This window comes from Vanacampus margaritifer, chromosome 10 (genome assembly GCF_051991255.1).
Source record: "Vanacampus margaritifer isolate UIUO_Vmar chromosome 10, RoL_Vmar_1.0, whole genome shotgun sequence".
Lineage (NCBI taxonomy): Eukaryota > Metazoa > Chordata > Actinopteri > Syngnathiformes > Syngnathidae > Vanacampus > Vanacampus margaritifer.
Genome location: NC_135441.1, coordinates 8,409,535 through 8,435,000, shown reverse-complemented (window position 1 = coordinate 8,435,000; position 25,466 = coordinate 8,409,535). Strand labels below are relative to the sequence as shown.

General features: G+C 37.9%; 3 protein-coding genes across 7 annotated transcripts in view; 2 read left to right on the top strand and 1 right to left on the bottom strand.

The window, feature by feature from the left end:
- Window positions 1-3,812, top strand: part of cnot7 (CCR4-NOT transcription complex, subunit 7) — a 16,851-nt gene extending 13,039 nt beyond the window's left edge. For all 3 annotated transcript variants that reach the window (XM_077577326.1, XM_077577325.1, XM_077577327.1), the window contains exons 6-7: window positions 14-124; window positions 1,177-3,812. In XM_077577326.1, coding sequence (XP_077433452.1) covers window positions 14-124; window positions 1,177-1,308 — 243 coding nt within the window. In that variant the 3' untranslated portion in view covers window positions 1,309-3,812. The remainder of the gene's footprint in view (window positions 1-13; window positions 125-1,176) is intronic.
- Window positions 3,088-17,343, bottom strand: zdhhc2 (zDHHC palmitoyltransferase 2). 3 transcript variants are annotated; one of them, XM_077577323.1, is made up of 14 exons: window positions 17,001-17,341; window positions 15,974-16,000; window positions 15,475-15,569; window positions 12,284-12,404; window positions 11,308-11,377; window positions 11,166-11,198; window positions 8,029-8,149; window positions 7,878-7,916; window positions 7,581-7,713; window positions 7,142-7,268; window positions 5,395-5,487; window positions 4,766-4,878; window positions 4,615-4,677; window positions 3,088-4,532 (listed from the first exon to the last, which is right to left on the bottom strand). In XM_077577323.1, the coding sequence occupies exons 1-13, from the start codon at window positions 17,125-17,127 to the stop codon at window positions 4,637-4,639; spliced, it is 1,140 nt and encodes a 379-aa protein (XP_077433449.1). In that variant the 5' UTR covers window positions 17,128-17,341; the 3' UTR covers window positions 3,088-4,532; window positions 4,615-4,636. The 3 variants fall into 3 exon arrangements, 2 of the variants coding, with proteins under 2 accessions (XP_077433449.1, XP_077433450.1); XM_077577324.1 differs by lacking the exon at window positions 7,878-7,916 and having other exon boundaries at window positions 17,001-17,340; XR_013295485.1 differs by lacking the exons at window positions 3,088-4,532; window positions 4,615-4,677 and having other exon boundaries at window positions 4,859-4,878; window positions 7,137-7,268; window positions 17,001-17,343.
- Window positions 17,344-19,830: 2,487 nt separating this feature from the next.
- eif4ebp3l (eukaryotic translation initiation factor 4E binding protein 3, like) lies at window positions 19,831-24,291 on the top strand. The gene is made up of 3 exons (XM_077577328.1): window positions 19,831-20,176; window positions 22,717-22,893; window positions 23,719-24,291. Exons 1-3 carry the CDS (start codon window positions 20,050-20,052, stop codon window positions 23,745-23,747), a joined length of 333 nt encoding a protein of 110 aa, XP_077433454.1. The 5' UTR covers window positions 19,831-20,049; the 3' UTR covers window positions 23,748-24,291.
- Window positions 24,292-25,466: the final 1,175 nt, after the last annotated feature.

Sequence of the window (25,466 nt, the reverse complement as noted above, 5' to 3'; positions counted from 1 at the left end):
TGTGTGTATTCAGGGTGGACTGCAGGAAGTAGCTGAGCAGCTGGAGCTCGAGAGGTTCGGACCACAGCATCAAGCGGGCTCTGACTCTTTACTTACAGGCATGGCTTTCTTCAAGATGAGGGAGGTAGGCCACTTAACGGCAAAACAAAGCACACTTGAATATTTTTATCCCATGTTCTTATAGTGGAAGTCAACCTTAAACGTTGCTTGACAATAATATATGTGGCCTCACTTGTCCAAACATGACATTCTGATTAATATTAAATTTGTTGAATATGAGTTATGCAGCAAAATCCAGCTGTTTTTATCCATCTCAGGGGGCGGCCATGAAAATGACCAATCACAGCTCACTTGTTTTTTAAATTGAGCTTTGATTGGTTGTTACCTGAGACCTGAGCAACATTGATGTCATCTTCAGTCGACAGCAAGTGGTAAAATGGCAGCCCCCTGAGATGGATAAAAGCGGCTGGATTTTGCTTTATAACTCATATTCCACTAACGCAATATTAACCAGAATACCATTTTGACCAGTGGGGCTGTATAGAACATGTTATTGTCCAAAAAATGTTTGAAGTTGACTTCCCCTTTAACTCATTCACTCCCAGCCATTTTCACTGAAGCAATTCCCTTCACTCCCGGCTATTTTACTGGATTTTGACTGATTTTGCAGGGCCCACAGAATATTGTGTTCTGTCGCTATAAAAACATACAACCTACCAAAAGAAAGATTAGAGTCTCTTCTTTCATCAGGAAAAAAGTATATTTGTGTCTGTTTCAGTTTTGCATCAATTAGCTTTAGAAGTTAAGTTAAGTTAAGTTTCATCACTATTTACAAACCTGTAGAAATTACTGGGGGGGAAAAAAACTTTTGCAACATGGCCCTGGTTGAGCTCTTATACTCTGCTGCCACATTCTGGCCGTTTTTTTGTAATAACTACCATTGCTTTAAGCAACCTCTTCAGGTTAGAGGCTGCATATGCTCTAGCATAAAAATAAATAAATAAAATAAATACTTTTTTGGGACCATGGCAATATTTAAAATATTTTGGGAGCAAATGAGTTAATGAACCATGCTGATTCTTTTCATTAGAAATGCTACAACTCTTGTAGTGTGTGTACATTGAGTGTGTGTATTCATCTGTAGATTTCTATGCTCAGTGTATGTGTTTCCACCAGATGTTCTTTGAGGATCATATTGACGATGCAAAGTACTGTGGCCACTTATACGGGCTTGGCACCGGATCAGCCTACGTGCAGAACGGAACAGGGAACGCTTATGAAGAAGAAGCTAACAAGCAGCAGTCTTGACATCACACGCGCACCATCCTGCTATTGGCAGCGCGGCCACGAGGTCGGGTTCGGACAACCAGGATGATCGGAATGATAATTGCTTCATTCGGCCAGCAGTTTGTCGTCGGTTTTGCTCGTCTTCGACAACTGAAATGATTGCTAAGAGTGAAACAAACGTAGCACAGTTTGCCTCACACATGACACAGCTGCGCTGGTTTGAGCTGAATCAAGTCCTCCTGCAAAGCAGCGCAGGGATGTGGTTGGTCCAGTACGATTTAACATGCTTGAAAAAAAATGGGATTTTAGTTTGACTAAAGTATTCTGTAGAATTGTTTTGCACTTTAAAGCTCTAACTTGATTTTATATGGAAAGTATGTATCTGACGTCGCTGCTCCTTGATGCTTTCTCTACGTTCACATTTGACATTGTGAACAACGAACACGCAGTGCTCACTTATTGCATTTTGCCACGCTCAGCCTTAAAGATGAACTACATCCTTTTTAGCGTTTAAGTTATTGTGCCAATTAGCAAAAAGGTGCACAGTTGTACGCTAACATACCACACTTGACCTTATTGTCTCAAATTGAGAAAGGGAGCTCTTAGTGGGTGTGTTCATATATGCTGGCATCATTTTTGCAATCCTGTGCTTTCTTCACTTGTTTTGTTATTTCCGTCTAAACACCCCAATGTGAGAAGTCTATAATTCATCATCATTATTATACATTTTTGCATGTATGTACCTGTTTAAGCCTAGATTGGATGTTGTGTGCATATAAATGCTGTCCTCTCGAGCTCATGATTGCAGTCATGCTGTATGCCCACACTGATCTCCAAATGGAAACGTCGAAAAACTCACCTGATGTAGTACATGCAGAGGTTATCTTGCTAAAATGCTGCTGTGAGTACATTTCCATTCATTTTATTTTAATGAAAGTTCCTTTTGTAGTTGATTTGAGTTTTAGTGTTGTAATTTAAAAAAAATCAAAGCACTTTTACTCCTTGTGAAAACATCTCGTTGCATTTTAACATGCATCCGTCTGGGTTTGTTTTCTTGCAGTTCATGTGTCGTGTTAGCCTTTGGATAAGACTGTTTTATGTTTGTGTTGCTTTCTTGCTCTAACATGCTGCATAGTCGAACCGCATGTTCCAAAAGATTTCAACAAAACCTGTGTTGTTGAATAGTAAGCGAAACATTTGTATGTGTGTTCTGGTGGTGTATAGAGTGCGTAGAAAATGTCTTCACCACCCCTGTCCAAATGGCAGGTTTTTGTGATAGTCATTTTAAAACCTCTCCACTCTCAATGTGACCTACATCCTGTATAACTGGATGAATAGTTTTTTTCAAGAGGGTAAGTAAAAATAAACAACTGTGATGATGTGGTTGCACAAGTGACCTTTTTCAACCAGTCACATTCAAACATATCTTGGTTCTGTTTACTTTTTTACTTTTGAGTTGCACTGGTTACCGCTTACATTAATGGTGGAAACAAGTTTTAAAATGGTTTATCTTGGTCTCTGTTTTTATATCACAAAAATCTGGAATTTGCACAGATGCGTGTAGATGTTCTATCCACTGTAGGTATGACTCCAGTGTCATCTTGACTGATGTTTGTGTTTTCTTGTTTGCAGTGCCCTTGACACTGTAAAGAAACACGAGTATGCAATATAATGTCGAGGATTGTGTTTAGATTATTTTGTAAATAAAGGCTCAAAGCTTTTCTAGTAAAAACACCATTTTGTATCTTTGAAATTATATATTTGTCTTTAGGTGAGCCACAAAATGGAAAAAGATTACAAACAAGCACTTTTATTTTAATTGACGTACAGAGAAGAATAGAAAAATAGAACATGACTGTCACAATAGGGCTTAAAAAAACAGGCTTACATTCTTCACATTTTAAAGAATCACTAAAGTTAACATCCAGGTGCATCAACACAAAATTATAACTTAGTCAAAAAGTTCATTTATTTCAATAATTCCAATTCTAAGTGTGAAATTCATACAAAGAGATATTTGGCTTTTGGGTGAAATTTCAGGACGGACCAAAATGCACTTGAACCTTTCCACTAAACTTAACGTCTAAATTTTCTGACGGTTCAATGGTTCAATAATTTTTGCACAACTTACTGTTTTCTTAGAGTATGTAATATTTCTTGAGTGTGAATTTAATTTTAGCTTAAATCATAAAAAAAAGAATGAAACCATGAAATATAGTTACGAGTTTCTCTTTTACACTTGAACCACTTAAAAGTTTTCTGTGATAATCAACTTTATTGAAATGCACCATACCAAAGTGAGAAGCAACCAATCTCTCGTCTTGCAGAAAAGCCACAATACTGTACACTTGTTCTCATATGCAGCCGAGTATAAACACATTGCTACCAACCCTCAATTTACAACAGTCAATACATTTGAGCAGATTGTCTGACTCATTTTCATCCTGGCCAGAATTGTGGTTTTGGTTAATACTGTACATAATTGCCCCTGGATTTTAGTGTTAAATACATGTTTAACAAACAACTAAAGTTGAAATAAAAAAATAGTGGTAACTAAATATTATGTAATTGTTTAGTTTATGAAAAGTTGTTTGGGGGTGAAAATAAATGTTTATCTATAAATAGTAAATTTTCAACTTTTGTGCAAAAATGAAACTAAAATAATTTAGCAAGAAAGATGAAGGTGACACTTGATTTACTTTAGTCGGCCACAAAAATTGCTGTGGCAGGCCAGAACTGGCTTTCAAGCCTTGGCAGGGTGGGGGAATACAGACACATCCTCGCCCATGTTTGAACAAATCTGAATAGCCCTCATTCATATGCCCATTACTGCATGTCGCTGTTTCCAAGCTTCACATGGTACCCTGAAAAGAAACATTTGTATTGATATCCTGGGATGAAAGCATGCTATGAAAGGTTCTTGCTCCTGTTACCACCACCAAATGAACACAATAATCTACTTTTGATGTGCAACCAACTCAAAATTGCATATTTATTTTTATCTTGGGCTTATGTCACACTATGAAAAACAACACACAATAAACAACTACACAGCCCTCCCACATCTCTGTGCTTCCTCGTATATCAAAAGGACATCAAGATCATTGGAATGCAACTTCACACTTTACTATGAAAGTCCGCAACCTTCCAGACAGCATCCAAACACGCCGTGTTTAGATGTCAAGGAAATACACCAGTGACGTCACCATTGCGAGATATCTCACTGAAAAGGGAGCAGCACTGACCTATTGAATTAGAAAAAAAAAATATTCATCTGAGACGTTTTTTCAAGATATGTAAATAATGTCTCTATGTATTTAAACTTACACTTCTTTCATATCTTGTGTCCCTATGCCTCATTTTCTGTGGTCATCAGCGGGTTATTAGTGCCTAAACAAATACACACGTGAGGAACAATCATCATAATATTATCAGAAACAATATGATCAGCTGAAAACCACTGTACAGTACAATATACCATTCTTGTCATCTGCTGCAATGTCACTTTCAGTCCACGAGGCGTTACTGCTGAGCAGTCGACTTTGACTCTCCCTCATTGGCCTGAAGGGGAAGTGGCGACCTTCTGTATTACTGGAGGTATAAATATACACAAAGAGCAACACAATAATCCACTCAAAAGAATACTGAACTGGAATTGTAATTGAGTGATGTCTGCTCAAAGTGAACACAAAATCCTTTCTTTTTTTTTTCAATATGAACATTTTTAAATCGTTGGAAGGGGATTCACATTGCTTTGAGCACAACCACCTTATGATGTATACAAGTCAGAATTAGTTTTGTTTTATTTATTTTTTTTGCTGATATTTTGAAGTTTTGTTGGAAATTTTGACTGGGCTAGAAACATCTATCTCAGCTATTGAATGTCGTGGCAATGACAGCAGTTTCTTGTTTGTCTCAGAAAAGCTGAAAAGTTTCATTTGGAACATTATATCACTGATGAGAATTTCTACAAATACGGTGGATATAGATGTGACCTGATCCTAAGTAGTCCAATCACTTGATGTGCATCTTCATGAGTCATTGGCTAGCAGACTACAATATTAATAGCTTTGTGTTATTTGATATTTTCCGTTATTTGGAACGTACCTCTTTGGTGCTGGGTTGTAGCTGGTGGGTGAAGAGGCTTGTTCAGGGTCAATATTCACCAAGCATGTAGGGAATGAGCAACCATCCCCTAAACTGTAATTGACGCGAGAAACAGAAAATATATTCTTTGTGGACAGTTTTGGAAAGTGGAATTAAACCATTTTGTGTTTGCCTCACAGGCTACAGGTTCTGGGTTTGAATCTTTGGGCCCTATTTTCACGCCCCATGCAAGTCTACAGCCCAAACCGCATTCTAACTGCACATGAGGGGAATTTTCTTTCTTTTGGTATTTTGCTAGTTGTTTTCGCTGTTGTGGAAAGTGCAGCTGACTCACGGCCAATCGAAGCGGCTCCCCTCATTAATCTGTTTAAATTCATCAAAGAGAGGCGTGTCCATGTAGAAGATCGGCATACTCAAAAGTGCAATTACAGTTTAAAAACCCAAAGTCACAAATTCTGAACCAGAATAGTTCAACTCAATGTTAGGACAACTGTAAAAAAATTGTGATGCTGCATGGAAGCCAAACACTATTTTGAAACTATATTTGAAACCCTAACTCTTTTAAAAATCCAAACTCCCACACTTTTTCAACTCAATGTTAGGACAACTGTAAAAAAAATAAAAATAAATTGTCACGCTGCATGGAAGCCAAACCTTCCTTTGAAGCTTTACTTTGAAACCCTGACTTCTATTTTTTTTATAGACACAAACTCTGAAAACTAACATTTTCAACTCAATTTTATGACAACTGTTAAAAAAAAGTGCATGGAAGAAAAACCCCCCCAACCCCCTTTGAAACCATGACTTCTATTAAAAAAAAGTCCCCAACTCTGAAAACTATTTTTTTTCCACCTCAATATTAACTGTAAAAAAAAAAGCACATTAAAAAAAAGCATGGAAGCCAACCCCTCCTTCGAAGTCTTAGAAACCCAAAACCCAAATTCACACATTTTTACAGCTGAATATTTCCCCAACTCAATTTTAGGACAGCTGTAAAAAATCTGTAAAAAAACAAAACAAAAAAAATGCACGGAAGCCAAACCGTCCTTAAAAAAAGTCACAAACTCTGAAAACAAATTTTTTAAACTCAATTTTAACTGTAAAAAAAGCGCACAGAAAAAAGCATGGAAGCCAACCCCTCCTTCGAAGTCTTAGAAACCCAAAACCCAAATTCACACATTTTTACAGCTGAATATTTCCCCAACTCAATTTTAGGACAACTGTAAAAAAAATCTGTAAAAAAACAAAACAAAAAAAATGCACGGAAGCCAAACCGTCCTTAAAAAAAGTCACAAACTCTGAAAACAAATTTTTTTAACTCAATTTTAACTGTAAAAAAAGCGCACAGAAAAAAGCATGGAAGCCAACCTCTTCTTCGAAGCCTTAAAAACCCAAAACCCTAATTCACACATTGTTACAGCTGAATTTTTTTCTACTCAATTTTAGGACTGTAAAATATCGTCACGTCGCATGGAAGCCAAACCCTCCTTTAAAACCTTACTTTCAAACCCTGACTGCTTCACGGAATGCAAGCAGATCTCAACTTGCGGATGATGTCACGGTAGTTGCCCCCGCATGTGACATGTGCAATTGGAGACCGCCTTGCATCCCTGATCATGCAGTCATGCTAGAAGCGTAACGGGCCTTTTGAAGATTCAGGGAAACTTAAGGGCCCAAAACTGTTCATCAATTAAGTTAATTAACCATTTAAGAACCGTGCCCCAAGATGTACCAAACCTTACCTTACCTGGAGAAAACAGGAAAAGGCCAGTATTTGGCTTCATCACCAAACACTTGACGGAAGTTCTTACTGGAGCCCAGACTGAATCCGTTCTTGTCTGTGCCATGACGAAACACTGGCGAACGAACAGCCTCTGGTAGGACAGCCACGGATTAGATAGAAGATTTATATCATTAGAGAAGTGCAGTATATGACAAAAGGGAAAACAGACTAATGTCAGAGCAGGTATGACTTCTCTTTCCGAGTAGTGATGCCTTTCATGTCTTTTACACAAACTCTCCGTGGATAATCCATTTGCTCCCTCCACACATACGGTACAAGCCTGTCTAATAACCAAAGAGGCTCATGAAACAACTGCACTGATGAGACGGCGCAAACAGACTGAGAGCACATTTTTCAGATCCACGTTGAGGAGGCAGACAGACACAGTACTGACAACACCTACCAAGAGTGGATCTATTCTTGAAGACAAGCCAGCAGTGATAGATGAAAAGTGAAGCGAGGCTGACTGAGAACATGGACGCAGAGAAGAAGAGGAACAGAATGTGGAACTTGGCTTGAGTGTCTGGGAAGCCATTCTGTGGAAGCAAGCAATACAAATACGCAAAAGCATGACAACATGGCGGATGCTAACCTCTGGTCAAACATGGACTACTTTCAGTCAGTGGGAGCTACGCAGCAACTATAAGGTTTGAGAGCTACAATACTTTTCTACTTTTTATAAAATAGCTCAAATGGTTACCAGGTATTCTTTCAGACGGAAATGGGCTTTACCACCAGCCTTGTGGAAAAATGTACAGTACATGTTTGTTATCATCAAGTCGTCCGCCAACAACTAAGTTTCTTTTCTATTTCTCCTAAATGGATAGACAATTCAATACATATGCACTTACCATCCAAAATTTAATGAAGTATTGGAGGTCTGTAGCAGTTATAAAAAGGCAGTAAAGTAAGGAATATGCCAAAAACAACATAAACGACTTGTAGTTGGAGAATCCCACACAATTGTTCACCCTGAGAGAATAAAATAAAACAGTAGTTAGAAAAGTAACATTATTTTGATATTTACAAACACCAAGCATTGTCGCTAATTTGTTCTATGGACAAAACGTGGAGAAGCAATACAGTGTTCCCTCGTTTATCACTGGGGTTATGTTCCAAAAAATACCCGCAGTAGTCACACCACACTATATACTTTTCTCAAACAGGCATTACATTTTGGGGCATTTTTCGCTTATTTAGACACTCAATGTTCAAACCTACGACGGCGTATTAGGACCACGTATAAATATATATTTTTAGAGGGCGGGGGCAATATTCTGAGAGCAAATTTGCCACTTTATAAACTCGCAAATTTACAAGTTTTTTTCTCGCAAGTCTGCCACTATAATCTCATAAATTTACGAGAAATACACGTAGCATAGCTACAGTATAGTCTAATCATGTGAGGATTGGTTGGTGGTTAATGGGACACTGTTTATAAAATGAAAAGACAGGATGGAGACAGATTCATTCTTAAATGAAAACTTTACTCATCATTCACCGCAGCTAGAGCGACAACACACTTCCTAATCCCCTATCAGCTGCTTAACACTAACCAATCAGATGCTGGCATACTTTAGGTAAGTGCTAGTGAATGATAGAGAGCAGCAGATTTGACACATCAATTTAGATACTTGTACAAAAAAAAAAAAGTATGAATGTGTAAATAATAATTCTGGAAACATAAATGTACAAGTAAATATATATTCTAACAAATTAACTTGCTTGATCGTCCGGGTGTGGACCTTCGCAAAGTGAGGCGTCTTTGTCGCTGGCCAGTGGCCGTACACAACACTTCAAAGAGCGAATGCTCAACATAATATGGTTAATCTCTGCTAAAGCAATTACTATCTCCTTATTATATATACTTTACTATATAAAGTGGCAAATTTGCCACTTTATAAAGTCGCAAATTTTTCCTTGGAATATTGCCCCCGCCCTCTAAAAAAAAAAATATATATATTTATACGTGGCCGTAATACGGCGTCGTACAAACCGACCTAGATAAAAAAAAAATTAAAAAAGTTTAAAGTAAAGCTATTTCTTTGGCTCCTCCAATTTGTAATAGTTCCAACACTGTATAATAGTAAAGTGTTTTTATTTATTTATTTATTAATTGTTTTAGGGGATAGTGTGTAGGATTTAGCACCATTAAGTGGTGAACTAACTCATTAATATAATATATAATAATATATAATATAATATAATTAATAATGTTAAAAAATATATATATGTTCTAACACATCAACCAACATTTATTTTTTATATAATCATAGGTCTAGTAGTGGCTAATTATTTTATATAGGTTGCACTGCGCCTTACAGAAGAGTGACATGTTTCACCGCCATCTTTCTGCTATTGGAAACCTGAAGGAGAAGAACTTTGCAAACGTAGTTAGCCTCTGGTGGTGCTTGCAGCTCGTGAAGGACCTAATGGGTCGACCGCCGCATACTTTCCACAGCTGCGGTCTGCAGTTGGTCGTCGCTGAGTCCCGTGATTCAGGCTCCCACCGCTTGTCTACCTCTGTTTTGCTCTCGCTAGCGTCTCTTGTTAGTAACTCTAGCTAGTTATTGCTAGCTGCTCCAGCGAGTTCATGCTAGACACTTTTGCTGGCCGCTCCTGCTAGTTCCTGCTCACTGGGCTGCTGACTTGCACTCGCTCCAATAATAATTGCAAAGTGTGACCTCTGAGAGGCACCGTAGTGCGTGTGCTTCACATCAAAATGGGCTCTTTGCACAGCTCTACTAATTCCTGAATTTAACACCACTCTTTTGTTTCCTGTCTTTCATGATTGGACAAACTGATTAATCCAGGTGTGTCTGGCCACTGTCGCCGTGGTTACTGAGGTCAGGCACACCTGGATTAATCATCTTGTCCACTCATGAAAGGCCCCAAATGAAGTGGTATTGAGTTCAGGAAGCACTGGATTTGTGCAGAGCCCATTGTTTGTATTTTGTTAGTCCACCACAAGATGGCACTAAATCCTACACACTGTCTCTTTCATGCTTAGAGCAAGTGGCTGAAAATCAAATTTAGAAATTTTATTAGGACTGCAAACTAAAAATTATTTTAAGAATAGATTAATCTATCAATTAAAATGGTCATTAAATGGAATTTAAAAAAACTAGCACTCTCAAACGATTCATTTTTTAAATCAGGTTAATCACATTTTAGAATTTGGATTAATCACGATTAATCGCTTAGGCTAATTAAAAAAGGCTTTTTTATCAATTTTTTTTACATTTGTTATGAAGACATATTCAACATTTTCTTGATCCACTGCACATGCTCATCCTCTTTGTTTAATCAGTTAATATTTAAAATGGAAGTTGAAAATGAACAAATATTCTGAATGTCACACGCAAACATTTATTGAATGCTTTACTTTAATGCGTGCAGTTATGTATTGCTCAAACACAATCTGTGCTACCTTTAACGTAACCATTCGCTGTCAGCTAAAGGATCATCTGCGGTCAAATTAATGGTGTGATTGTTGTGTGAATGTTTAAATGATTAATGCGATAATTTTTTGGTGATTAATTAATTGGTTAATGCTTTAACTTTGACAGCACAAAAAAATAATAATTTCCATCCCTTGACACAAGGCTCCAAATCAGCTGTTTTGCATCATAGTTTGCAGGTTAAAATTCACATATTGCGCTTTAATCACATTGAAATGCAAAACTGTAAATGGGCGTTTATGTGGGAAAACAAGACAGCTGCTAAATGTGACTGAAATTCCTAAACACTAACTCCTTATGCATGTAACACATCGTGATTGTTGCGAACGTTACAAAAAAAAAAACATCAGAGTGGCTGCTTTAGCTTTCTCTCCATTTCGCAAAATTTGTACTTGTTATATCAATAATATTGCTTAAATTAAAAGAAAAAGCTTTGTTTTGTGTTGTAATGATGAAAATGCCTTTGATTTGCTTGATACCATCATAGTTTAGATATTTTTTATGACAGACATGCTAGATGTACGTACCAGGGACAGTGGTGATCCATCTTTAGGATACATCTGAAACACAGCACAGTCAGACACTAGCGTTATTGGACCTTCCTGTCAGTCAGTACATCATAAGTTATTTTCTTTTCTTTTCCGCACACGGGTAGAGAGAAAGACATACTTATCACAAACTGAACAATGGTGACATCGATCAGGCTTCAGCAGCTTGCAGCGGTCACAAAAACGGATTGCTGAGGAAACACAGACGATTTCATCAAACCAACATCAGCAGTGCCTTGCAAGCATTTGACCAGTTAATTAATTAAATGAATGCATATAAATTTGTCTCAATATTGTTGCTTCTTGCTGGATCGATTTTCTTAGTCTGCGTCTGTCTGACTTCCTGTCCAGCCCAGAGGTAATGTGCGGTCAGGGCAGGCAGTGCCTCACCAGTCATGAACCTCACCATATGTCACTGTGACAGCCCTGAGTTTGTGATTCACTGAAATGACTGGCATATAATTGCCAATATCGGGCAGATATGATTGAACCCAATGAACTCTGCCTAGCAACAAGTGTCAAGGCAACAAGTGATGTAATCAGGAAAAATTATTCTGAGCAATTCCATTCATCGACGACACCTGCTAGATCAGGGGTGGCCAAGTTCGGTCCTCGAGAGCCACTATCCAGCCTGTTTTCCATGTCTTCCTCCTTCAGCGCAGCTGATTCTAATGATCAGCTCATCAGCAAGCTTTGCAGAAGCCTGACAACGATCCTGATCATGAATCAGGTGTGTTAGTGGAGAGAAACATGGAAAACAGGCTGGATAGTGGCTCTCGAGGACCGAACTTGGCCACCCCTGTGCTAGATACTTAGCCTACTAGATATATATATTTTGGTTATTAGCAATTTATATTGTAGTTGGAGGAGGAATTGGAATTAAATGTGCTGTGTTATCTTGCGAGTCAAATTGACCCATTTGAAAATCTTGAGAGAAAAAAAATAATAGTAAAAAATAAAAGTTATTCTGCTGGCTTTGCTTTTAGCTTTTTTCTCTCTATTTTTCAATAATATATATTTGATGAACATTAATCATAAAAAAAAAAGGAATAATGATTTTTTTTCATGCATGTGAACATCCATACTGCTCGTCCTACCTCCAGAGTTGGTGCGTGTGTAGATAGGCAGCTCCTTAGCTATTCTCCTCAGGATCTCCTGCTGCGACTCACCCCGGTCTTCACGCTCCAGCAGCTCCTTGTCCGAGTAGGACAGGCAGAACTTTGTAGAACAGGACGCAGAGGAAATACAAAACATAGCTGACTTGACAACGCTTGTTGATTTTTCCCCATACATTTGTCAGCGCTGGTGCAAACATTTTGTAGCCTAGCATTTGAGAGGAATGCAGGAACATGTTCAAGCATGCAGCTGAAGCCCAGAAGAAAAACAAATATTTAAAATTTATGAATCTTCTATTTTGGTTTTGTGCCCCGCACGGAAATTGCAGCAGAGACGGGATATAATTTGTCTGCCCATCAAAGGATGTATTAAGAAACTATTAGTGCCAACGAAGACAGGCTTGAGTTTTAATTATAGGGTTTCTCAAACTTCTTGCACCAATTTCTTTGCGGAGCAGTGTTGTGAATTAGTGACTTCATTTGAGGAGCAACGTTGTAATTTTGTGGAGTATTTTTTATTTTTATTTTTGCTGGTTAATCCCAGGAGGCTGAAGCAAGGGTTTTATTAAACAATAAAAACATGACAATATAATAAATGATGAATTATTATTATTTTTTTTTTTTATATAATCAATATTTCATAAATTCACAATGTCTACAGCGGCAAATTGATTTAAAAAACAAACAACAAAGAAGATCTACTTCAGTGGTGTCCAAACTCAGTCCTCGAGGGCCAGAGTCCTGCAGGTTTTAGATTTTTCCCTGCTCCAACGCACCTGTTTCCAATGTACAGGATCCAGGGGCATAGCCAGAAAATTTTCATTGGGGTGGCCAGGGTGAAACCATGACTCATATAGGGGTGGCCATAAGTTCATGCCTGAAATGTCTAAATAAGTGATTCTTAACCATGCAGCCATACCGTTCGCATGCCGACCTTGGGCTGTGCGTACCGACTAGTGGGCTGCATAAAATAATTTCAGAGCACATGTTATGAATTCAATGCATTGGAGCTGTTACAATTTTCAATGAGTTGCTCAATTACAATAGAGCTTTCTGCCACTGTGCTAACCTTGCTCTGCAAGATGAATTCTTGTGGTATTAGTGAGTTCATAAACGCTCAAGAATACATCTTGTTACCTAGAGCCTGTTCATTTCTACTGATTTTCACCAATCACAGAGCGACATTGTGTGGCCACCACATGCCTCCGCCATTGACAGGATTGTTATCAGGCTTATGCAGAGCTTGCTGATTAGCTTCAAAAAAGCTGCAGGACTCCGGCCCTCGAGGACCGAGTTTGGACACTACTTAATACCTTTGAGAATATATATATATATATATATATATATATATATATATATATATATATATATATATATATATATATATATATATATAAAAAATAACAAATTAAAATAAAATAAACAACTTAGAAATCAATTTTGAAAACAAACAAATAACATATGTAGCACGGTGGCTGACTGGTTAGCACGTCTGCCTCCCAGTGCAGAGGACGTGAGATCGAATCCGGGCTTCGGCCTTCCTGGGTGGAGTTTGCATGTTCTCCCCGTGCTTGCGTGGGTTTTCACCGGGTACTCCGGTTTCCTCCCACATTCCAAAGACATGCATGGCAGGTTAATTGAACACTCCAAATTGTCCCTAGGTGTGATTGTGAGTGTGGTTGTTTGTCTCTGTGTGCCCTGCGATTGGCTGGCAACCAGTTCAGGGTGTACCCCGCCTACTGCCCGAAGCCAGCTGGGATAGGCTCCAGCACCCCCCGCGAACCTTGTGAGGAAAAGCGGCCAAGAAAATGGATGGATGGATGGACAAATAACATATAACATTGCTGCTGTTATAAATATTTATACTAATACATTTTTAAACTTATAAATCACTCCGCCTGGTTGACGAATGGCGTAGTGTACAGTAATTCATTTCTGGTTTCCAGTTCAGTTTAATGAGTAGATTTTCTCTCCCCATTCCAGACATTTATTAATTTGCCTGCTATTTTACTGCGCGGTTCTGGCCAGACGTCTGTGAAAAGTGTACTTAATCACCCAAGCACTTAATTCCAGTAATAAACAGGCTAGCCGTGTCAATTAGGCTAGCTTAAAAATTAGCATGACTTGTATCTTATGTACAAAGACCATGATTGTGATTACTGTCAGGTTCAGAGGGGCTACTCCTGCTCAAAGAGAAATAAATAAAAGTTTGAACATCTCTAGTCAATCTGGTGACAGGTGGTTGTGTTACCACTTTGGCTGCTAAATGCTATCTTAGTTGACAGTTCAACAAATGCCTATTCTCCATATCTGCTCCTTGTTGGCTCAGTGCTAACAGGCCGTAATAATATTGTCCTACATTTTTATTTCACAATGCTGGGTAGCATAGGAAGAGGAGCAACTCCACAACATAGCCACATGGGTGCTAAGACAAGCTACACTAGCTAGCTTTTGTAAATAGCTACTCGAGCCTTGACATCCGACAACCACAGTTGGTGTCGTGAGAGTCAGCCAAGTGAAACTTTTTGGGACTGTCTCATCTTGATTCTCAGTTTTGCTATTCAATGTGTTTTGATGAGGTGCAAAAGTTTTTTTTTTTAATTCAAATTTCTAATTCAGTAGTGGAGTAAGCCTAAGTGATAATCAAAAACGAGGCAGAGGTATTATACCTAAAGGTAAATTTAACATTTAACTCATGCCTCATCATTAACACTGTGATTACATAAATAAACATTTTAAGAAAATGTCAAATCAATAATCATTAAATAATAATGAGTCAATTAAAATGCACTGCAAATTGTACCTAAACTGTACTTGTAGTAGCACCACTTTTTACAATCACTGATTTATACAGTATTACAGTCACCAAATTAAAAATGAATTAATCATTACGAAAAGCCTCCACTTTAAGTGCATTTTTGCTTTTTTGTCTGTAAATGCCCTCTGCAATGTTTGTTTGTTCTCTGCATGCATTCACAGCTGAATTGAAGTGGTCAAGCAAAGACCGTAGTATCAGAGTGCACCTCTTGGCACTTCTACAGGAAATAGCCTAAATCCAAAATGCAGCTCTTAATCACACACTGAGGCTCCCATCTACCTCTGCACTTCTCACAAATTCCTCCGCTCATGGTGTCAATAAAGTTAAAGATAAAAATAGTCGTCATCTCACTCACCTCCCTCAGCGGGTTCATGGGCTTGGTGAAGATAGTTTGCCAGTAAGCCCAAATAAACATGATGAAGATGACGTGGTACACCATTAAATAGACAACTGAAAAAGAAATACAGGTGCGCATTATCATAATGGTTGCATGAATTGAATTTTGAAGTAACCCAACTCATTCAATCGACCGAAATATTATGGGGCTAATTGATAACTATGAAAATAAAAGATGTAGAAAAACAATAACATATTAAAAAACATTGGCCATACAAACATAAGATCTTCCAAAGCATAAAAAAAAACATCCGCAGAGGTGAAATGACATTCCACATTCACCATGTTAGCGAGGTAATGAAAAGTATGTCAGGACACAGATGAGAAAGACTGGTAGAAATGTTTTGATAACAGCCTGCATCCACACAGACTCCAGCACTGGATTTAACTCAACATCTGACGCTGAGAGTTTAAATAATTCTTCTTGATTTCTTAGACATATGTAATGAAACACTTACCCTTTTCCCATGTTTCTTCAATTGAAACTGCAAAATGAAAGAAGCAAATATATGTAAAGATGTTCTGGTCTTATTTGAGATAAGATGTATGCATGATGGTGAAGTGTCTGTTAACATAGTGTACATTTTCAACAATCGCTACAACTTGTAAATCGATGGTCTGAGTGTTGAAAGGCAGATGTTGGTAGCTTTAAAAAAAAATTGGGTCAACCGCAGATTGCTTGAGGTGAATTATATAAACCCGACAATGGGATTAACTGAGCTGCTGAACGAGAGTGTCAGCTGACGCTAGTTCCACACAACTGTCTCTGTGTTTGTCTGCGGACCACATGCTAGCCACTGTCCCGTCCTCTCGTTCCTAATCCGTCACAGTTTCGCAGGTTCCTTCTGGATGAAAAACATACTTTTTAATAGGCCTTTGAACCCTGTGTATAAATAAAGTCACACTGCACAATGAAGCAAGTCATCCTAAAACAAAACAAAAATCTTTCCAGGACACTCACTCAGCTAGTTTGGGTCAGGACAGTGTTTACTCTGCTTTAGTCCCTCACTTTTATACTTTTTAAAGGGAGATTTGTTTTTCCCTTGGCATTACTATGCAGGTCAACTGTGTGCAATTTAGCATTCATGGATTCTGTATCTGCACCCTAACAGTAAAACAAAACAGGCCTTGCTCCATTCTTGTCAATACATAAGACTGTACTTGATGGATTTCAGATGATTAAAATGGGCATTAACATGACAGTAAGTCTTTAAGATGTTTAGAGATAAGTAGGGAGGTCTATGAATATATGATGATAAACGGAAATTATGCCTGTAAAACAACTACACAAAAAAGAAAAAAGATGAGTGCTTTTCAAAATGGTGACTGAACTGTCAAGACCATGCACGTCTTTACACAAATCACCCACAATATTTAGACACATTTAGAAAATTCCTATGATCAAATCAAATCAGACACACGTCTCACATGGCACTCTCACACACCCCACATCCACACTCAGTGCCCAGACATGCGTTTTCTTACCCAAACAAAGCTGCACAACGTAGGCGTAGTACGACCAAGCCACTATGAGTGCGATGAACAGGACGGGGATCCAGTAGAAAACTCTCTTGCAGCCCCGTTTGACATTACGTGAACCTGACGGTGCCATAGTCTAGTAGCGGATCATATCCGACGTGGGTTCACGTGTGTGTGTTTATATTACTTGCCTACGTGCACGCGCGCCTCGGTGTCTCCCTGAGGACTGTCAATGCATCGTGTCTTCAGATGCGATCAGCCTCATCAATCCTAGAATCCCCCCCACCATGTGATGCTGCAGCATGCTCAGCCTCAGAGACTTCACACTACAAGAAAACAGTAGCTCCGCCCCCATCAGCCTTCAATGCCACCCCCTTGCGGGTTGCCATGACGGCCGCAGGATGCTGCAAGGCTGGGAACTTTTTTTCACCTGAACCAAATGGGTTCAATGAGTTCATGCTCGAGTGTTGAAATGTGAGAGGCAGCCAAGAAGTAGACACGCACACATTTCATTCGTCATTGACACGTGACTTTGTAATTTCAGGAAGGGAGTGACGCTAAATATAATCATAGTAAAGGCATCGCGTTGTTTGTATATTTGTGGAATGTAAATTTACAGGGAAATCAGCACTGCCACCATGAGGTTGAAATATGTAGTACAATACATTAATTTTGTTATTACTGTACATACAGCCTTTTTCACACTGCACAATAAAGATGGCTTTAAAAAAATATCTGGTTGATCGTTCTTTTTGAAAGCTACCCACACAATTATCAGCTTTTCTTGTGGTTTCTGAGGCGTACAGAGCGAGTGACATAATCCAGGACAGGGGTTAGGGGCGGAATTTTAACACCTGCACTCACGTCTACAGCCCAATCAGTGAATCCCAACCTCCATTCGGAAACTCTAGTTTACTGGAGCTGTACGTGTTCTTGTTCACATACATTTAAAAATTATTTTCTTACATTTACAAAAGACCTGACTTATTGCACTTTAAAACAATTCCTAATATATATATTTTTTAATGTAGCCTATATTTACAATTATTTAAATATGAAACTGGATCTAAAATCAATCAAAGTGAATCGAAAACAAACCATTTAAGCGAAATTAGATAGTTAATCAGCCTGTCAAAGCACACTTATGCGCTATAAAGAGATCGTCATATAGTTTGAAATATTTCTGTTATAATACTTTGTTTACAGTATTGTCCCTTTCAATATGACTCAGCTGCGCAGAAGGGCAGTACCTTGGCGCCCTCTATTGACGAGCCGCCACCGTTTACTCTTTTAAGTGGATGTTCAGTGTGCTGTAATATTTTCGTCTGAATTTATAATACTCGTTTTTTTTTGCTACATGAACCAACTGCACTTAGTAGTTTGGCTTTTTTTTTTATTGTGTCAGAAGAACCTGTGAAATTATCTTAATATTATTAGAACTCATGATATTTAAATAGAAAATTCAAATTCATTAAAACTAGAATAAAAAGTTATTTTTTTCCTGTTGTCCATCCAGCTTGATAAATGACCTATATTTCAAATACATCAGATAAAATGAGCCTTTTTTTATCAGATTTTTGTTGCTATGTCTTTCTTGTACAAGGAAGACACATTTTAGTGCATTGTTGTGTCTTTCAACATACACACAACCTTGTTACCAAAACCTTTTTGGCCAACTGGAAGAAGAGGAGAAAAAAAGTGAGCTACATGGCTCCGCAAAAAATACATCATGAAGATAATTGCTCTGACCATGGGTAGGCAATAGGAATACAGTAAATCCTCTCTTCTTACATTTGAAATGTTCCCCCTGTTTTAAGCTGCAATAGAGTCTTTCACTCAAACCAATGCATTTTTTTTACAGTGTTACTTATATGATCAATAAAAATATAAAAGTTTTTCTCTCTTTAAAATAAATAAATATATATAACTAAGTTTGTTCTTGACCAGTTCACATACTCACAAGTACTCTTCAGCAAAAACTGTCATAGCTTATTGTAATTACAATAGATAAATTCAATATAACACAAAAAAATTGACTTTCTTTGTTTAATAGTAAATTTATTTATCAGCAAAACTGTTTTCCGGTGCCTGAGTATCTTTGACAGGGTTGTGCTAAACACAGCAAAAAAAAAAAAAAAAAGAGATAACAAATAAAACACCTTATAATATGTATACCAGGGCTGGGTTTAAAAAATGTATTAATCTAAACTAATTAATTTTCCTTTTCATAGCCCGATATCGATTAAATTTATGCATGCATAAATATGCAAATGCATTTATGCATGTGAAAATAGAATTTTACTTTAAGTAAAAATGGAATTTTACTAGAAGGCAACTATATATATATATATATATACACATAGAAATTGATACTGCATGGAATCCTTAACTGGGTCGCAAATTAATTAATCAATGTGAATCAAATTGAATCGGGACCTTGTGAATCCAATCGATTTGGAAATCTGAATCGATACCATGCCCTAATACGTACCATTGATAGCTCATCTTGATTAATCAAATCAAACCTAAGATAATTTTATTACCTGTATCGTCAACAAAAAATACTTCTTATGTAGGCCCTACTCAAGTATACTGTATTCCAGACTGTACTTTTTCTTAATACAGGAGCTGAATCAGCATTTATATATTTATTTATCTATCTATGTATGTATGTATTTATTTATTTGTTGTTATTTGTTACACAAATGTCGATACGGTTACAGTGTGTAGAGGGTGCGCTTGTTTCACGCCAACCACTGACTTTTTCTTTGCGCTAGTGCCCGCCCCAACGGGCCGTCTCTTTAAGAAAAACGATCGGGTCCTTCCTTGCTTGGCCGCACGTGCCACTTAAAGCGCAGCACAAAAACATCACGAGTGACTGCTTCAAATACAGCACATGGTCGAACTGGCAGCTGCTTTTGCAAGTGGACACGACGCGACCCGTCTCGAAGACTGCAACCTCTCGAATACTTGGAGTGTTTGCGCAGTGAGCATTGTGACTTTTGAGGGCTTTTGCATACGAACACTATAAAACTACGTTGGCCAGGAAGCTAACATGTCGACTAATCAAGTGAAGAGTTGCCCCATTCCCACCAGGGTTCTCACCCTGAAAGACTGGTCTCAACTTCCCGATTGCTACAGCCAGACGCCCGGGGGGACTCTTTTCTCCACTACGCCCGGTGGTAAGAAATATTGAAAGGAAAGAAAAAAATGGACTGCAGACTTCTATTTTAAGTATGACACATATTGCTAAAAGAAGGTTACATTGTTGTAAATGACTTGCGAAAATGCATCAACGCGATGAACGAAAAGTTGTACAAATAAAAACAAAACAAAAAAGTTATCGCGAGATGTTGCAAGTAATCATCACGTTAGTCTTCACAAGTTTGGACTTATAGCGCACGTGCGTCTAACTTGTAATTATACGGTTTGGAACAGCCATCGTATAAAGAAAGACGTGTGAATTGCATACGTGACATTTGTTGTACTACATTCCAACAGTCGTTTCGCAACGTCCATGTTGAATTAGCATAGCTTCTATCACGTGTTTTCAAGTCTGAATATGAGTAGTTATGGATAAATAAATACATTCGTACCATTAGTGTTGGGACATGGATAATAAACTATTGCGCCGTAATGATGTATTGCCAAATTATGGGTACAGTCACCATTACTACTAGTAGTCCTGTAATGATAAATATTCAAGATAAGTACACTTGGCTTAAAAAAAACAAACACGTGTACCCTCAACACAATAAATGACGTTTAACCAAACGGTGTACACAGTGGCCAATCGTTTCTGCTGTTGTAAACATGATTTGTACAGTACCACCCAGTCTTGAGGTTTCAACCGGGTGTTTATAGCCTGCTGCCAGTACAGTTCAAGTGATTGGCTGCACAGGGCAAGAGGCTGGCCTTCCTCTGCTTGACGTTTCAGGAACACAGAACATTTTGTTCACGCAATGAGAAACTGATGTACTGTAAACATCTAATGGATTTGAATCATTTGCACTAAAATGAAATTAACACTCAGAAACACAAGCCAGGATTCTGTTTGCATACAGAAACTGCTGTCGTCTATTGCTTCCTAGATTACGCCTGCCTTTATTTTGTCACCCCTCCCTTTTGTCCTGGACACACTGCTCAGTGTAGTCATTGCGTAACATGTTTTCACTCCCAAGTTGACAGGCTCATCAGATGTACAAAATAGGTTGGTCAAACTCCAAAAAACAAAACAAAAACATTAGCAGTAGATCACTACTAGTCTGTCATGTCAAACACAACACAGCAGTTTATGGCTTGGCTTGTTGGATGTTGGCCTAAGTCCAAACTTGACAGACTTCAAACATGTAATCACCGATTTATGATGTTGGAGACTTTGAGAAATGCGTACTTGAGGAGGCTATTTTCTCCTTCATAGAAATGCTACTACTGGTCCAAAGACTGATGATACATGTGGCTTTAATCTCCGAGAGTTTTTAAATGGGAATGTTATGTACTCTGATTTCCTAGAAGTCATTGCAGGGACACCCATAGCCCCTCCCTTCTGCACTTGAATGCACGTACACACGCTTTTTTTTTTCTTACCCCCAGTAGAAAATGTGGATCCGTTTGAGCCTATAAAATTGCAGAATGTCCAGTTTGAATAGATTTTTTGTGGCTTTGCTACAAAAACAATGAAAACCAGTTTAGCAGTAAGGGGTCCAAACCAAACAAACTTTTGACCGCAGTATCCATCATTGGCACCGAAAGTAATATTTCACATGATGGCTTCTTTCAAAAGAGAAAGAGAATAAACAAATATGTTTGAAAATAAATGTAGAATTAATGAATGTCATTCCATCCATTTTCAAGACTGCTTTTCCTCATTAGGCATGAGGTGGGGTAGACCCACCCTTGACTGGTTGCCAGTCAATTGCAGGGCACATATACAGTGGATATGAAAGTTTATAAATGACTGTAAATGCCAGGTTTTGTAAAATAAAAAAAAATAGACCAAGGTGAATCACATATCAGCTATATCTGTAACCAATTGAGAAAGTGTCAGTTGATTATTTTTACATCCCTTCGCAAAGATTTTTCACCATTGAGTTATAGATTATGGAAGCCCATTCCACCAGTAAAATAAAAACAAATATAATAATAACAATAATACATTTTCTTTCAGAAGCCACTTTACGCCAGTGGAGTTTTATTTTTTAATTAATGTCACACAAGCCCGCTTCCTCATGGCACAACCTGGAAATAATAATAATAATAATAATTAAAAAAAAAAAAAGTACATGCCGCGTCCAAGCTACGGTTGGAAGGGGGCGAAACAAAGCTTTCCGGAAGCATACCTTCATAAGGTCAACTTTTAGGTTCCTTTTGAGGAGTGCAACCTGGACTTCATGCAACAGTTTCAAACATTGCTTGTGTATGGATGGGCTTGGGCAGCATGATTGCGGTCTGACAGGGTTGCTTTTTTTCCCCCTACCATACTGGCAGAAAATGTCTTGCGCCCCCAACACACTCCTTACTGGCAGAAACAGGCTTCTGGTGGTAAGATAAATAAGGTATAACTTGGCGTGACTTGGCTTTCATAGTTTGAGTGACATCAAGTAGTGGAAAATTGTCAGCATTCCAACAGGTGTGTGGAGACTTTTTATATCCACCTTATAGAAATAACTTCACATTCACACACATGGAAAATGTTTAATCACCTAACAATTTCTCACCACAGGTACCCGCATCATCTATGACAGGAAGTTTCTCTTGGATTGCAGAAACTCCCCCATTGCACGCACACCCCCATGCTGTCTCCCCCAGATCCCGGGGGTGACGTGCCCTGCTACTCACCCCGGAAGCAAACTGCAGGATGTCAAAGAGGAGGTGGAAGAGGAAGAAAAGGACGTTGCAGGTAATTTTTGCACATCCAAATATCTCTGCGGAGACACATATTATCAAATTGCAACTGCTGTAGTTGTCTATACATGGCAATATTTTCTGATTTTTGTGTTGATGTGATTAAAATGACGTGACCGTTTGATAACATGAGAACAATGCGGTATAGTACAGTATGGCATGTTGTCATTTTCTTGGTCCTGTGGTACGTTTGTAGGTTGCATGTGTCACAAGTATGTATCACTTTTGTTGCCTCTTGAGTCTTGACCATAGACAGGAAAGTAGTAGCTTTTGGACAACTAGGCAAGTGTCACATTACTGTATGACAGTATGTATACTATGAGAGTCATTTTCTTACCGCAAAATTTGAGGTTTGTTGTCCGTTTAACTGGCTGTGATTGAAGTTGATTTGAAAAAATATGTCCTCGCTAAATTACCTGTTATTCTATAACATCACTGCACCACAAGTATGTAGTTTAAAAATATTAATGAATATTATTCACATTAAAAAAAAGAAAAGGTAAGTAGTGTGCCTATTTGTGGCAGCAGCTGACCTAAGGTTTTGTTGCAATAGTTGAGTAAGTAAGTGCAAATATAAATTTGCCTCGAGGATTATGGCTCTTCTTTTTCTTTTATTTGTGTTGGCATGTTCAGTTTGCTCAAGCTCCTGTCATGGTCACACCCTCGCGAGTGTTTTGATTTTTGCCGTGTCATCTGTGGTTGTACTGATAAGGGATGCCGTTTTTTTCGTCATTGTGTCCGTTAAGGTGTGGTTCTCCTTGAGGGGCTTGTCAGTCTTATCCACTCCCGTCTCGATTTTTCTCTTTGTCTTTTTGAGCAGATGACAACCAGTTTGAGATGGACATCTAAGCTCCAGTTTTACCTCCTGCGGAGAGTCATCTCTCAAAACACCTCCATGGTCAGTACTGACCGAAAAGTGTTGCCGATGAGCTTTTTTCATTTTTTAAAACAAAGGCACTTCTGCGGAACCAAAAACAATGGAAGCTAGAAAAGTAGGGTGTTTTGACCCTTGTAATGTGTTTATCTTAAACATGGTTACTGGATGGATTGTTTGCTTACTGAAGCGACAGCAGGAGTTGAAAAGGAAAAAAAAAAAAACTTTTTATATCGTTTGTATATATTACAATGTTTATGTAGTTAGTTTTTTAAGTTGGCAAATTCAAGATTGCAAGATAATTTACATTTCAATGGATGTAAAGTCAGCCTTTTCACTGTAGATTATTTTATTTTTTATTTTTTTTGTGGTGGTTTGACCCTACTATATAAGACACTCTGCATTTGCCACCAAGTGTCTCCTTTTTTTTAGGGGCTTGCTGAAAAATCTCCTATTTTTACGGAGGAAGGGATTAAATGTGAATACTTCCAAATAAAGGCTGTTTAAAATTAAAAAAAAAGTCTTGTTTTTTTTTGGTATACTTTTGATGAATGCATATCATGTTGTAGTTTCTGTGGTTATACTAACTTTAAAAAAATAATTTCGGGTTCATTTTGTTTACATTCCATTTTCATCCGATTCCAACAAATTACATTTTGTGCAGTAAAAGTCTACGTCACTTTTATGATTAAGATGAAAATCAACTTGCACCATACAAATTATGCAGCCACATAAACCTTCATGTACTTGCTGATCAAGTGAAGTGTTACATAATGTATGTAACTTGTTTTCTTCACTGGTGTTGACCCCCCAACCCTGAGACAAATAGTGACTTGACTAGAGGGCCCAAAAGCTTTGAGCCACTACACCTGCACAATTTAGCCAATAAATGAATGGCAACAACAATTATGTAAGCAGGTATCAATTTAAAAACATACATTTGTGGTTTATGTGAGCTGTAGAAGGTGCTGGTGAAATGAATACAATTTCTTCTGGCTCAACTGTTGATGTTCCAGGCTGGTTGGGGGTTGAGGTACTGATCCGCAGATTAGGAGGGGGGCTGGTTTTAGGGAATGAGGGCAGCTGCAGCCTAAAGGACACCCAAATTGCATACTCTGCAATGTAGTGGAAGAGTGGGACAAATTTGGGTCTTTTAACTAGTACTTGTCTCAAATTTTGTGTCACATAAATGATGTTGAGGATTTTACAAAACTGATGACGCTATTAGCTTCACAGTGTAATGTAATTTGTTCTGTTCCCAATTCATGACATGGGAACAAACCACAACGCCTTAAAGTGTTAACTCATTCACTGCCATTGACAGCTATAGACGTCAAAAATTCATTTGAACTATTTAACATTTTTTTCCATTTTTGTTAAGAGTATGAAAACCTATAAAAAAATGTTTTTGTACATTTAGAACAGATATAATATTTGTGATTCACCGTGAGTTAACTAGTGAAGTCATGCGATTAATTACGATTAAAAAAATTAATCGCCTGATGCCCCTAATTTTAAATAATCTTTTCTTTTATTATTATTTTTTTTAATAATCTTTTTCTTTTTTTTAAAGAACAGATTATTAAAAATGAGGGGCGTCAAGCTATTAATTTTTTTAATCATAATTAATCGCATGACTTCACTAGTTAACTAACGATTAATCTCAAATTTGATATCTGTTCTAATAAAATAAA